The sequence below is a fragment of the Poecilia reticulata genome, chromosome 15 (assembly GCF_904066995.2).
Source record: "Poecilia reticulata chromosome 15, P_reticulata-male-v2, whole genome shotgun sequence".
In the NCBI taxonomy this organism is placed as follows: domain Eukaryota; kingdom Metazoa; phylum Chordata; class Actinopteri; order Cyprinodontiformes; family Poeciliidae; genus Poecilia; species Poecilia reticulata.
In genome coordinates, this window is record NC_088844.1 from 5,276,693 (window position 1) to 5,290,464 (window position 13,772).

Sequence of the window (13,772 nt, forward strand, 5' to 3'; positions counted from 1 at the left end):
GTTGGTAGAGCAGTTGCCTTGCAGCAAGAAGGTTCTGGGTTCGATTCCCGGCCCCGGTCTTTCTGCATGGAGTTTGCATGTTCTCCCTGTGCCTGTGTGGGTTTTCTCCGGGTACTCCGGTTTCCTCCCACAGTCCAAAAACATGACTGTCAGGTTAATTGGCCTGTCTAAATTGCCCCTAGGTGTGAGTGTGTGTGTTTGTCCTGCGTGTCTCTGTGTTGCCCTGCGACAGACTGGCGACCTGTCCAGGGTGAACCCCGCCTCTCACCTGGAACGTTAGCTGGAGATGGGCACCAGCAACCCCCCCGACCCCACTGAGGGACAAGGGTGTCAAGAAAATGGATGGAATGAATCTAGCTAAACTTCTCAATACAACTATACATTTATGATTTCTATGACAACCAACAGCATCCTGTTTACACATAAACCTTTTTATTTAATTTCATTTTCTATAGTTTTGTAAATGACGTTTTGAGGTGAAGCTGAACTAAGGCTGTATTTAGTCTGTTCTTTTAACATAACAGGACTTATGCTACAGAACATAGTGACTTTGTTTCAGTTTGTATGAAAGCGCATAATTACCTCATAACCACCTAGTTTGAAAGTTACTGTGACGTCGATCGGGTGGTTAACCACGCCCACCACCGATCTGACCAATGAGATGAAGAGAAGAGGAAACCAGATGATGCAGATTAAGAAGAAGATAATAAGTCCGCCCATGCCGTATTTTACAATCTTCTTCTTCTTCTGGCCTTTAGGTTGAGGGTATTTCTGAAAAAAATAAGACAGAGATGATAGAAATATCTTTATGACCACACAAAACAAAACCTATGGAGTTGGTTTGAGCATTTTCGGTGAAAATATAAAAATAATCAATTTAAAGTCACTTTCCACAGGATTTACAGGATTAAAGACGGTGAAACAATTAAAGACAAACAGCTTCAGCAGGTCTGATTCTATCCAGCTTTAAATCTGTTGTGATTGCTTTCATTTGCCTCTCAGAATATAAAACACTGTAAAACATAAAATATTACCAGTTTAGAGCTCTAACAATGAGTTTGAATCATCTTTTCTTTGTCTTTTATATAATTGGGCCTGTTTTTGTGAAGCACTTCCTTGACATATTTAAAGAGTCTTAGACATCAAACTCTTCTGGTTCGAACCTTTTCTGTTTCCCGGCTGCATTTTATGATGAAGATGTTGGCATAAATGTCCTCGACACACATCCAGTCTGACAGGGACAGGGTGGTGTCGGTCCAAACCCAGTCCATCACCGCACGCAGCTCCACCAAGAATGGAACGAGGCGAAACCTAGACACACACACATACACACACATACAAAACCAACCCAGACTGGTTAGCCATCACAATTGTCCGCAAAAGTCAAGCACTGGATTTACTGAAATGAATCCAAGAATATGAACCTATAAAGTCACATGTACAGAAGAGACGATTATGGTTGCTGTGGTTGTGATGTTTCCTTACCCTTGGAAGAGAAACAGGTTGAGGTGGTTGTATTTCTTGGTGAGGAAGTTGCCAAGGATACGGGTGGGGTAACCGCAGCGGATCTGATAGGCCGACAGGCCGAAGTAGATACACTTGACAAAGTACCAGAGCTGGGCCACAAAGTTCTGATTGAACATCCTAAAGCAAGACGGACAAACAGATTATATGTTCAGCTCTTTTATTTAGAAGGTCAGATGATGTGTTCAGTCGGTGTCGGACTTCACAGTTTCTGGTCAAAGTTCTAGTAGTTTAGCAAACGTCCATTTTTTTGGTGACAGCTAACGCAGACACTGCCAGCAGAACCGGATCCTGGACACCACTCGTGTGATCCAGTCAGGACTCACTGAGGTTTGTTGGTTCAAGTTCTACTTTCATGTCTGCACAAATCGTTTGTATGAAGCAGGTTATGAATGGCACAAAATGATCGGACGTCACCTTTCCGTGACAGCAGGCAGGATGAAGAACATCCACAGATGAATTCCCAGAACCAGGATCACCTGGAGGAAAACAACGGCCAGAGGTGAGCAGAGCAGACAGGAAGTGACGGGTTGAGCTCTCAGAGCACTCAGCTGACGGTTCAACAAGCAGCTTTCTGAACCCATGCAACTTGGAATGCATGACATGAACCTGAAAGATGAGTTTTCCCAGAACAGCCTTGCGCAGGTACAGAGCTCTGTCGATGATCATGGTGCTGAACTGGATGAGCAGCATCACCAGGAAGGCCTCGGGAACCTGGTCCTCCGACAGGGTGGACGCTATGTCTGCTGCAGCGCTGTGCTTCTGAACAGGACACAGGATGAACTCAGGTTACATTCAACTTTCACTTGAAACGAGTCAGATGGCAGCAGCAGGATTAAATGTGCGCGAATCAAGTTTGGTTGCATTTAAGTTCCTGTCTGGTGCTGTTCCTTTGATACGAAAATAAACTAATGGACAGATTGAAACTCTACTGACATTTAGAAAACCCAAATGACATTTAGCTGGAAAAGACAACCGTTTTGTTAACTTACCATCCAGAAACCACTTGCTGCATTCTTATTGGTTGTGCAGGAGGCTCTACTTCTGCTTTTCAAAGATGTAGGATTGTGTAATTGTCCATGTTTGCAGCCATTTTCACATTTGGGTGTAAACATCTAGTTAGAGGGTATGGCCAACAGCGGCTTGTTTAGATTTAAACAGCTAAAACAGCTTGTTTTTGTTTGGTACATTTTCTTCTATAGGATATTGATATTTGTGGAAACATGTAAAGAAAAAAATGACAAGAGCAACAGCTCTAAATAAATACTATTTGTGCTTTTAATGCCATTTTGTTGTGGAACTTCAATGCAATTATTCCACGAAGAAAGTGAAAATGGCTAAAACCTGCATTTGTTGTTATATGTTTATTTAAAAATATTAGTTGGTTCTTCATCATCTTTAGCCAAAGTTATTAAGAGACACTGTGGCAGACCTCTGGTCTAGAACCTCAGATTACTATTATAATGGTGTGAGAAGAGCCAGCCTGGTTCCAGTAGACAGTGAGTATTAGTACGTCTTAGTCTCAATGTTGCTCTGCTGCAGTGCCGCAGCAGCAGCAGAGGTAAACATCCTGGATGACTGTGTGTGTGGTTAGGTGAAGCAGTCGTCTCTTACCCCAAAGGCCCAGAAACCAAAGATGATGATGACAAAGTCAACGACATCAGTGAGGAACATCAGGGCGTAGACATCTGTGGAGGCCCGGTATTTATCTTTGGTTATACCCCTAAAGAAACTCTGAGCTGGCTGCTTCACATTCTGGAACCTGCAGAAAAAAACACACAGGTTTGATGTTTACTGTCACTTGAAATGGATTCAACTGAGCTAAACATGAAGTTACTGAATCGGTTTTAAATAACTGATGGCCACTACAGTAAAACTTTCCCACAGTGATTTTATATTGCATGTCTTACCCTGTTATGAAGACTTGTTGTATCTTGTGTCCCACAGTGATTAATCTGAGTATGGCCTCACTCTTCTTGTCTTTTGTTTTTTTCTTCCCTGATTCCTTCACAGACTCCGCAGTCTCTGACAGAGACTCTGTTATAAAAGAGAACAGAAAGAGCTCAATAATCATATAAGTCATACAAGCACACACAACCTTTTAGGCGATCTAAGCTCACAGAAGGTAGTTGGAAACCTCATGATGAAGGAAAAGCAAGAATAGAGTGGAAGACAGGGGCCCATTACAGGTGACAGTGTCGCAGCAAAAAAACTTACTAGTAATAATCCAGTAACATGTCTTGTTCATACTCTCCATGTCATCTCATACTCAAAATATTGAGTAGAAAGATCAGATTCATGTTTGATTGTGGAAGGCTGTCTGGTCCTGGTTTAATCAAAGCAGACTTTGGGCCGACCCTATTGGTATGTGTATATATATATATATATATATATATATATATATATATATATATATATATATATATATATATATATATATATATATATATATATATATATATATGAACTTTATGACATATTCTAATAAACAGCTAGGCCTTGATGAACCAGGCCCAAAGTCTGCAGTTAATGTTAACACTGCAGCTAACTCAGGACGATACAAACCTTTACTGTCCTGTTTTTTTGCTTTCTTGTTTTTTTTGCGGAACCGGATGCTGCTCTCTCTCTTCGGGACGTCCTCTGTCAACCGTTTGCTGTCCCTTTTCAGGACGTCCACCATCAGCCATTTGGTGTCCTTCTTCGGGACGTCCTCTGTCAGTGGTTGACTATCTCTCTCCCTCCCATCCAGAACATCCACGTTGTTGTTTCTGGTTTCATGCTCGCCCCCTGGCCCATCAGGAAGTGCCTCAGCTGCATCAGGTGGTTGAATGGTGGCGGCGCCTGAGCTGGGACCCGCTTCTTCAATGTCCTACGTCATCAGAACAAAAGTTTTTATTCAGTGAAGCTGTTATCTCATGATGGTTGACCTTCATAAAATGTAAAGTGACCAGTGGTCAGGTTCTTCAGGGCTGGCGTTGGTTTACCTGGTCTTTTCTTTTAACGTCTTGAGCTTCCTCCTTCCTGCTCCCATTTTCCTCTCCTGCTCTGACGTTATGTCCATCTTCTGATGACGCACACTGCTCCTCCAGTGGGCCCTCGTGATCCCACAGGCCGTATTGCTGTGCACACACACAAAAACACGGCCTAATGTAACAGAAGAGTCATATTCATAGGGCTTGTGGTCAGGGTTTGGTCTTGACCCTTCATCAGGTCCACTTCAGCAGACCACTCAACATCCTGCTGAGCCCACACCGTGTCTCCTCAGGTAGGAACTTTATTAACATAATAATACATCTGGATAGCTTTCCAGAGCTAACTCAATAAAGCATTTCCATGGCAACTCCTGAAGCTCTGAGCTGACTAGCATCTGCTATGGCTGATGGGTTCCTCTATGCTATTGTCTGACTGATCCATTGTCCCACCCTGAGGGTCACTGTCTCAGTGCTCCAATGACCTCTGGCTCCACTACAACCTCTCCACTTTCATCTTTCAGCCATTTTTATTTCTGGAGTTTCTCTTGTTCACTCATCTATCACTACTGCCTTCACCAGTCATCATTATGTCTGATTGGTCTGGCTCTGGAGGTCCAACCCGACCCTGGTCCTGTCACTGTAGCAGTCTACCCATGTGACTCTGGGACATCCTGCCCACGCCGGGTCCAGATGGGTCTGGACGCCAGTCCAGCCACTTGGTTCTGTCTTTTCCTGCTTCCATCTTTCATCCTGTATGTGCATCTTTGCTGACCCTGGATAAGCTCCTGGTGTGAGCGACCCCAGTCTCCACTGCTCTTAGCATGTAGCACCTGCTCCTGTTGGCTCTGTTGGGTCTCTGCCCCTCCATCTATATCAGCACCCTGTTTTGTTCAGGGTCAGGGAAGGGTTGCAATCACCATGCAGGAAGCATATATACACTAGACATGTTTTACACATACACTCCTATGGTCAAATTATAATATTCTAACATGCATGTTTTTGGACTGCTATAGCACAGGAGAACATGGAACATTTAAGTTTACATAGGAAAACCATTATTCTGGGTCAGATTAAGGCTGGGTATTTATTGTGTCATCCATCATTTACAGAGATAAAGTCATGTAAATGATTTTGATCATATAAATGATCAAAATCATATAAATGACTCTTCATTTATATGAAGAGTCATTTCAAATGATTTTTGATCAAATGATCAAAAATAATTTGATCATGGTCCTTTATATGATCAAATGATTTTGATCATATAAATGATCAAAATCATATAAATGACTTCATTTATATGAAGAGTCATTTCAAATGATTTTTGATCAAATGATTTTTGATCAAATGATCAAAAATAATTTGATCATTTATATGATCAAATGATTTTGATCATATAAATGATCAAAATCATTTACATAATTTTACAATTAATGGGAATTAATTATTCATTAATGGCAATTTATTCTTGTCACAATAAATTCCCATTAATGTTATTTGAAATCTCGTTCAATGACATAAATATCAATAAATTTGACAATAGGATTAAACACCATTTCTCTGGGCGGTTTAAAGTGACCAGTGTCCTGAAGAAACATATTACAAACAGAAATGTTTTTCAAAAGCAGCTATGCCAAAAAGTCACCGCCATACAGCTATCTAAAAAAAAAGCAATAAATAGTTTTATTGTCACTTTTATCATTATCTTAGTATTATAATTTTTTGAACCTTTATTTAAACAAGTGAGTTATTAAGAAAACATTATTATTTACAATAACAACATGGCGGAAAGAGAAGAACACACAGGAGGATCAAGCAGCACTCTAGAAAATGCTCTGAATGCAGTGAGAAAATCTACTTTAAAAAAAAAAAGAGTACCACAAAATATCAAATATTATATGAAAAATAATTCAGACATATCAAATATTAGTAAAGCTTTCAGTCCTAACTCAGACTAAATATTTTCCCCAGCAGCTTACATCTTCAGTTACAGCTTCATTTTTGTTGAGACAGCTTTTTGGGGAGGAACAGATTTAAAGACACACAGCAACAGGTTTTCACCGAAACACACACAGCTGGCATCAGGGGAAGAAATCAATAGAGAAATTCCAGCTTCACCAGCAAAATGAAGAGAAAGCTGTTCAAAGCGTGTGTGGCGTGATTACCGTCAGCATTTACTGACCATGAGGAGCGATCTGTGGAAGAAGAGAGCCAGCAGCTGCAGGAGGTCATATTTGATGTAGCTGTCGGTTTTCTCCAGGCCAAAGATGCGCGGTGGGAAGAAGGGCTTGTCTTCGTTCAGGGTCATCTCATAAACACTGTTCCACGGAAAGAAACCGAACTGGAAGATGTACTTCAGCACCACCATGGCCTGGGAAGAGGCAGAGTGGCACAACGGTCCCATTAGTGTGGTGGAAGCTCAGCAGTACATGTGATCTGTGCATCACAGACACTGATCCTCGTCAAACAATGGAGAAAATGTCAGTGATTAGTGAAAAGAACAGTGACTCAGTCAACCTCCATCCTGATCAGGCACATCTTTATTTACATCATTATTTGAGATCTAAAGATATAAGGAACATTATGAATAAAGTCTATTATTATTATTACATCAAGGAGTTTGCTTCTTTACTCTGATATGAATTCAAATCTACACACACACTACATACACCCATGGTCAACACAAGAGAGCCTTTAGTAGCTCGCTTATCAGCTTACATTTTCACACAGGAAACAAACGATAAACTGATGTCAAAACTGTTACAATCACAGATTTAGTCCGTTTTTATGTGTAAATTAGGAATGGTTTAAATGTTACTCCAGCAAATGGAGCTGATGGAGACTTTTTGTTTCTTTGTATGAGATTTTCAATAAGAAATCTATATCTTAAGTAGTACAATTTAGGTTCATTCTAAGCATTTTTCCTCAAAAAACAGATTTATTAACATTCAATAATTAAAATGGTCTAATACAGTTTGGGGTTTCCAAAGGCAGTTCTCCTTTTGTTGCCAGGAACAAACTTAAAAATTATATGTTGATCAACAAGTTAGGGAGCTGCTCAACTTTGAGATAATTTTTAATTAAAATGCTTGATCATTTGTTGCTGAACAGGTACTAATTTACTGTAGTCTTGTCCCAACTTTTAGGATTATTTTTCTTCTGGTGGTTAAAATCCTGCTGAAGTCCTATTGCAGGCTTACGTAGCCATCCTGTAATATGTTTTCACAAAGCTAATCTTTTTTAAACCAATATTTAAACATCATTAAGAGAACTGTTACACTACGAGCTCTGTATTCAGTGATGTATGGCGCAGGAAATGTACCTTGAAGGAGTCACCATAATAATCACTATGAACTACAGAGAGACACAGAAAATCATTTCCACCTGTAGCCATTAGACTTTACAATGCCCAAGTTTGAATAACGTAATTAAAATTTTCTTTGCGCTCATTTATGGATTATTTATAGATTAGCACATTTGTGATTCTAGAAACCAACTGCATAGATCACAATCAGTTCAGGTTCAGCACAGGGGAGAACAGAAACAGAAACAGAAACGGATCCCAAACAGCAGGAAGTAACAGCCACAAACACAGAGACAGAACAGAAGGATCTTGGGTAGCCGGCTCACCCTCCTTTAAGTAACAGTTCAGATTGGACTGCAACATGGTCACCAGGACGTTTACCAAACTAAAATGCTTCAAAATGTCCCAAAACTGACAATGATTGTTTCCCTAAAAAGTCAGAACCGACTGAACACCAGGGGTGTTGTTGAGCACCTGATGGCGTTTGTCTCTAATGCTGCTTAAAATAAAACTGATTGCTAAACACTTGGAGGCATGTTTCACTTCATCCAGCAGAAAGGCCAGGAAGTTTGGCTTTGCACACAGTAAAGCGCAGATTTAAAACACGAAACAAAAACAAAAAAAAACAAAACAAAAAGCTGCTTAGCAGTTAGAAGATTTTCATTAGACTTTTTGGTAACACTTTATTTAAAGGGGAGTGAATAAGACTGTCATGACACTGTCATAAACATGACATAACACCTGTCATGAACATCAATAAGTCTTCATGGACATTTATGACTGTTGTCATAAAGCGTCATTCGGTAAATCATGACACTTTTAATACATTATTCAAAATGTCTTCGATATGACAACTTGTCATTAACCTCGCCAAAAATGTCTTCGTTATGACAACTTGACCAAGAAATCATGATCTGACATAAATTTGTTATAAAAGTATTACCGTTTAAACTTTAAAAAAAGCTTTATGTATAGCTCTGCCATGTTGTTTATTCTTAATTTTTTTTTTTATTTAATCGGTCCTAAAGTTTTACAACAAGATGTCTACAAAGCACTTATGAACTTAGCATTTGAAACATTATTTAAGGCTGTTTTAACCCTTGTGTGTGCGAGGACTGAGGCAAACGTAGAGAACTGTGGCAAATGATAAAAGTTTTACGTGTGTGGGGTTGGACCCCATTTCTAAACACAAGGGTTAAGTAGTGCAATAGACCATCTCCACCAGTGAGAGGCAGCAGTGCACGAACAGGCGTGTAGTGTGTTGGTGAAGAAGAAATCTTCCATATTATGGGGCAAACCTAACACAAGTTATAACGGCTAGACCTCCTGTCTAAAAAGAAGCCGAAGTTTGGTACCTAATACATATGAGGTATGTGTCTTATTAACTTTACATTTTCTTTGAGACAATAACATTGACTATGTTCTCTTTCTCTGTAATGTTAGCTATGAGCAATTTAAGCCAATCCTACCTTGCTGTAAGTTAATGTTAGCTAAAGTTATTAAACTCCATTACTGTAACGTTAGCCCTTAATATTAAACATATTTTAAAGACAGGCAAATTGTTTTTTCCCTCCAATTTTAATTAGCAAATTAAAAGCTAATATGTTAGTCAAAGTTATCCTTTATGTGTATTATTTAGCAACTTGTCTGATGTGACATGGTGCTTGTGTTCTTTGCTTTGGCAACTTTAGCCACATGAAGACCCATGCTAGCCTAAGGACACATGGTGGGGGGACAAAGTTGGCTAATGAAGACATGCTACGAGTGTGGAGGATGATAATAAGGACCAGCCACCAGAGAAAGAAGTTCCTATTTGACCAAAGAGAAAGAAGCAGATGAAATATTCCCCAAGAAAATTAGGTAAGTCGTTTTTGTGTTAATATTTTCACCATGTGAAGTGGGGTGGGAAGGGCCAGGTAAGTGGGGAATGGGGAGCAGGAATCAACATTCACCAGCTGAGTTAATAAGTTACGTTTTAGACAACTAAAAACTGGTGTTAAATCTATTTATTTATTAATAAGCTTCTTGCAAACAACCATAAGTTAGAGTATCTGGTTAGAAATAATTTAGAATGCTCATTAAGTAAAAAGATACACTCACGTGCCTAAAACTATACATTAAATGATGCATTCTGAATAACAGTGGCAGTCTATCTGAACTTCTGCCAGACAAATATTTGATCAGAATAATTTTGTTCAGCTTCAGTTATTATGCTACTCTTATTAAGAAATAATTGTATTGCACTTTATAACAGCCAGTCATGTTAACTAGGCATTTGTCTGCCAGTCTACCATTCTGACAGTGTGCAGCAAGGGACATTTTTGGAATGGCATTTAAATAAATGCTGGAATATGATGACATTGTTTTTTGTTTTTGTTCTTTTTTTAAGTGACCACAATGAATTGAGTCATCACCGACTATGAGAATGTCCAGAAGAGATTCACCAAGTTTGAATTCATGAAAAGGCTTTCACCATGATTAACTATTGCAAGAACAGCTGTAATTTCTGAGCATTTCTGGACACCTTCAAAGAGCTGCTTCCAGGAAATGAAGACAAGAAGAAGATCTCCTGTTTTCAGAGCATTACAGGAAGACTATTACGAAGGAGATGGCTGAAGCAAAAAATGTTACTGTTGAAAGAACCTATTTTCTTAAGTTAAAGAATAAGTAATTCTGTTTTAGTTTTTCAATCAGTATTTCAGAGTAACAGTATACTGACCAGACGTTAAACCCTCTGTTATCTTAGAACAAGTTATCTTTTGTTTTATTCCAATGTACAAAGGGTTTGTTCTACAGTTATGATGGTAGTTATAAGTAGTCCAGTATGTTTCACTTCATTTGAGGTAAGACTTAATATCAATGACTCTGTTAGCATAGCATTTGACACTGTAATACTAAATTACGTCTTTATAATTGTTGCTACTAGTTTCAATTTACTTGAGGTAAAAGTTAATATTAATGACACTTAATGACATTTTCATAACTGCTGTTACTTGTTTCACTTTACTTGAGGTAAGAGTTAATATTAATGAGGTAAGAGGTAATATTAACTCTTACCTCTTACTTGAGGTAAGAGTTAATATTAATATCAATGACATGAAGATGTGATTGAAGATTACATTTTCATGTCATCTTAAATGACATGACACTTAATGACATCTTCATAACTGTTGCTACTTGTTTCACTTTACTTGAGGTAAAAGTTAATATTAATGACACTTAATGACTTCGTCATAATTGTTGTTACTTGTTTCACTTGCAGAAAAAGTTAATATTAATGACACTTAATGATATCTTCATAACTGTTGCTACTTGTTTCACTTTACTTGAGGTAAGAGATAATATTAATGAAACTAATAACACTTAATGACATGTTCATAACTGGTGCTACTTGTTCCACTTTAGTTGATGTAAAAGAAATTGTTAATGAGTCTGTTATTAAATCATTTGACAGTGTAATAAAGCTTAATGTAATCTTTATTGCTTGTCCTACTTGTTTTGCTTTATTCCAGGGAGTGGAAATATTAATCATTGTTTGGTTAAAGCTTTTGCTAGTGTAAAAATTAACTCATGACTACTGTTATGACAAATTTATATTAGATCATGATTTCTTGGTTAATGACAAGTTTTCATAACGAAGACAATTTTGTCTAGCTTAATGACAAGTCATAAAGACATTTTTGGCGAGGTTAATGACAAGTTGTCATAACAAAGACATTTTGGGTGAGGTTAATGACAAGTTGTCATAACGACATTTTGAATAACGTCAACTTTGTATTAAAAGTGTCATTTACTGAATGACACTTTATGACAACAGTCATAAATATTCATTAAGACTTATTGACAGGTGGTATGTCATGTTTATGTCAGTGTCATAACAGTCTTTTTCACCCCCCTTCAAATGTTACCGACTTTTTCTATTCATTTCTGAACAGGGTCTAAATAAGTCTTGATGCATTTCTTGTTAAAACGTAAATCAAAATAGAGAATTTCAAAATGTACATTTAGAAGATGGCTGACTCAGATCGTTTCAGACTCAGACTTCTTTGTTGGATAAAGATCATTTTGAATTTTCACAGGCGTGTGAATAATTATGGACCCAACTGTATATTAGCCTCTCAATCTCCACTGTTGTGATGGATCACTGTCAGCTTAACAATTTTCCATTCTGCTGTTTAAAAGTAAGCATGCGGGTCTTCGAGCTCCAGCATTTATCATTACCAGACCTCCTTGTACAGAGAAAATCATTTATTGCTCCACCCTACCAATCTGAGATGAAAGTGAATAGTTCTACTAGCAGGTCGACTCTGGCTCATTGGGTGGAGTCCTCCTGTCCTTTATTGATGCGCCTCTGGGCAAGGCACTTAACCCCAGGTTGCTTACTCATCTGTGTATCTGCGTGTAAATGTGTGTTTGTGAGTAGGAATGCGTGAATGTGGCTGAGTTCAGTCCATCCACCAACTGACGGCGAACTGGCATTTTCCCAGTTCCGATATGAGCGTACCTCTGTGTAGACTATCGCTGTCATCCAGAACCTCTTGGTTGGTCTGGGAGCAGACAGCATGGCCCACAGGAAGACCAGCATGGGCAGGACCAGGGATATGACTGAGGCACTGACCACGTTGTTCAGGATCATGATGAAATAGCAGAGCAGCTCGGAGTTGGCTGACAGCAGGTTGAACACGGCCACCAGCAGCCTCAGCAGGCGGTTCTGATTGTTGAAGAACTCTCTACTCTGCTCCAGCTCCTCGATGAAAAACGCCCTGAGGAGGAAAATAGCAGAAAACATTAACCACACGTCACAACATCTCATCGTCTTCATTAGAGATCCCTTAAAAACTCACAACATCAAAGATCAGAGCTAAAATACACCTTATGTGTTGTTACAGGGATGGTATTATGTATTTTCCAGGCACATAATGCTATTTTACAGCACAATCAACTAACTATGTTGCCTTCAGTTGTTATAAAAATGCTGTCAAAAATGACTGAAAAGAAATTTTACTTTTTAACTTAAGGCCTTAAAATTGGGCCTCTGTCTCTTCACAAATTCTTGCTCTTTTTGAAACTCCACCTTCAGGAAGTCATCACAGCTCTCTTCCATGAACCTTTTAACAACATTTTTACCAGCTCTTCACTGAGACATAGTTCCTATGATGAGAAGCTGTGTCCTCATAGCTCAGTTCCACCATGTGTTTGCTGATTGCTGATCGCAAGTGTGAGGGAGCAGAGTGTGGGTGTCGGGAGAGAGGTGCTCTGTGAGGCAGAAGCTCGGAAGCTGAGAAATTAAGGTGGTGCCAGGTCCAACCAGGTGTTTTGCACTGCCAAATGGAGATTATGGACCTCTCAAACTTGCATGAAAGAATCAAGACAACACTCCAGGTATGTGTTTGATGAGGAAATAACATCATAACATGATGCAAAGCCCAAAAGAGTCGATTTTACTTAATACTGCCTCTTTACCGATCAGCATTCTCCACCTACACATCACCCCTCCTCCTCTGCCGCCAATCTGGTGTTGCTGCTGCAGAGTCACAGCCCTATGTAAAGTTAGTAAAAGAAACCTCCATGTTCAGATGCCTCACCTGTTGGACAGGATCTCACTGGCTGTTCTGGAGTGTCTGGTTTGTCTTAGCGGTTCTGGTTGTAGTCCCATGCTGCTGCTCAGGACGTCTTCAGTGAGGAGATTCCCGTTGCTGCTGCGCCTCGGGGTTTCCAATCTGTCATGTAGAGACACACATGTACATGTGAGCACAAAGAACCAGAAAACATTTCAGAACAAACGGTTAAAGATTTAGATTATTTTTATTCTTAGGGAAGCTGCAGCATCTCAAGCAGACCCATCTTCAGTACCAACATGTTCATGTTGCTAGTCGTGTCATGAGAACTACATTAAGCTACACGACTAAAGCAAAGCATTTACTGGTTGGGGACTATGTGATGTTTTCTGCAAAAGTAAGTTATTATTATGG

At 39.2% G+C, this 13,772-nt stretch overlaps 1 protein-coding gene and 1 long non-coding RNA gene across 3 annotated transcripts in view; one reads left to right on the forward strand and one right to left on the reverse strand.

Moving 5' to 3' along the window:
- The window catches only part of piezo1 (piezo type mechanosensitive ion channel component 1 (Er blood group)), an 85,743-nt gene that overhangs the window by 9,804 nt on the left and 62,167 nt on the right, over positions 1 to 13,772 (reverse strand). For both annotated transcript variants that reach the window (XM_017309158.2, XM_008429141.3), the window contains exons 36-47: positions 13,386 to 13,520; positions 12,305 to 12,563; positions 6,679 to 6,867; positions 4,509 to 4,643; positions 4,090 to 4,393; positions 3,435 to 3,561; positions 3,139 to 3,286; positions 2,134 to 2,286; positions 1,942 to 2,003; positions 1,486 to 1,644; positions 1,164 to 1,311; positions 583 to 771 (exon numbers count right to left, since the gene is read on the reverse strand). In XM_017309158.2, coding sequence (XP_017164647.2) covers positions 583 to 771; positions 1,164 to 1,311; positions 1,486 to 1,644; positions 1,942 to 2,003; positions 2,134 to 2,286; positions 3,139 to 3,286; positions 3,435 to 3,561; positions 4,090 to 4,393; positions 4,509 to 4,643; positions 6,679 to 6,867; positions 12,305 to 12,563; positions 13,386 to 13,520 — 2,008 coding nt within the window. The remainder of the gene's footprint in view (positions 1 to 582; positions 772 to 1,163; positions 1,312 to 1,485; positions 1,645 to 1,941; positions 2,004 to 2,133; positions 2,287 to 3,138; positions 3,287 to 3,434; positions 3,562 to 4,089; positions 4,394 to 4,508; positions 4,644 to 6,678; positions 6,868 to 12,304; positions 12,564 to 13,385; positions 13,521 to 13,772) is intronic.
- Positions 9,074 to 11,280, forward strand: LOC103476661 (uncharacterized). The gene is made up of 3 exons (XR_535526.3): positions 9,074 to 9,169; positions 9,492 to 9,660; positions 10,190 to 11,280. It is a non-coding gene; the product is annotated as an uncharacterized LOC103476661 (long non-coding RNA).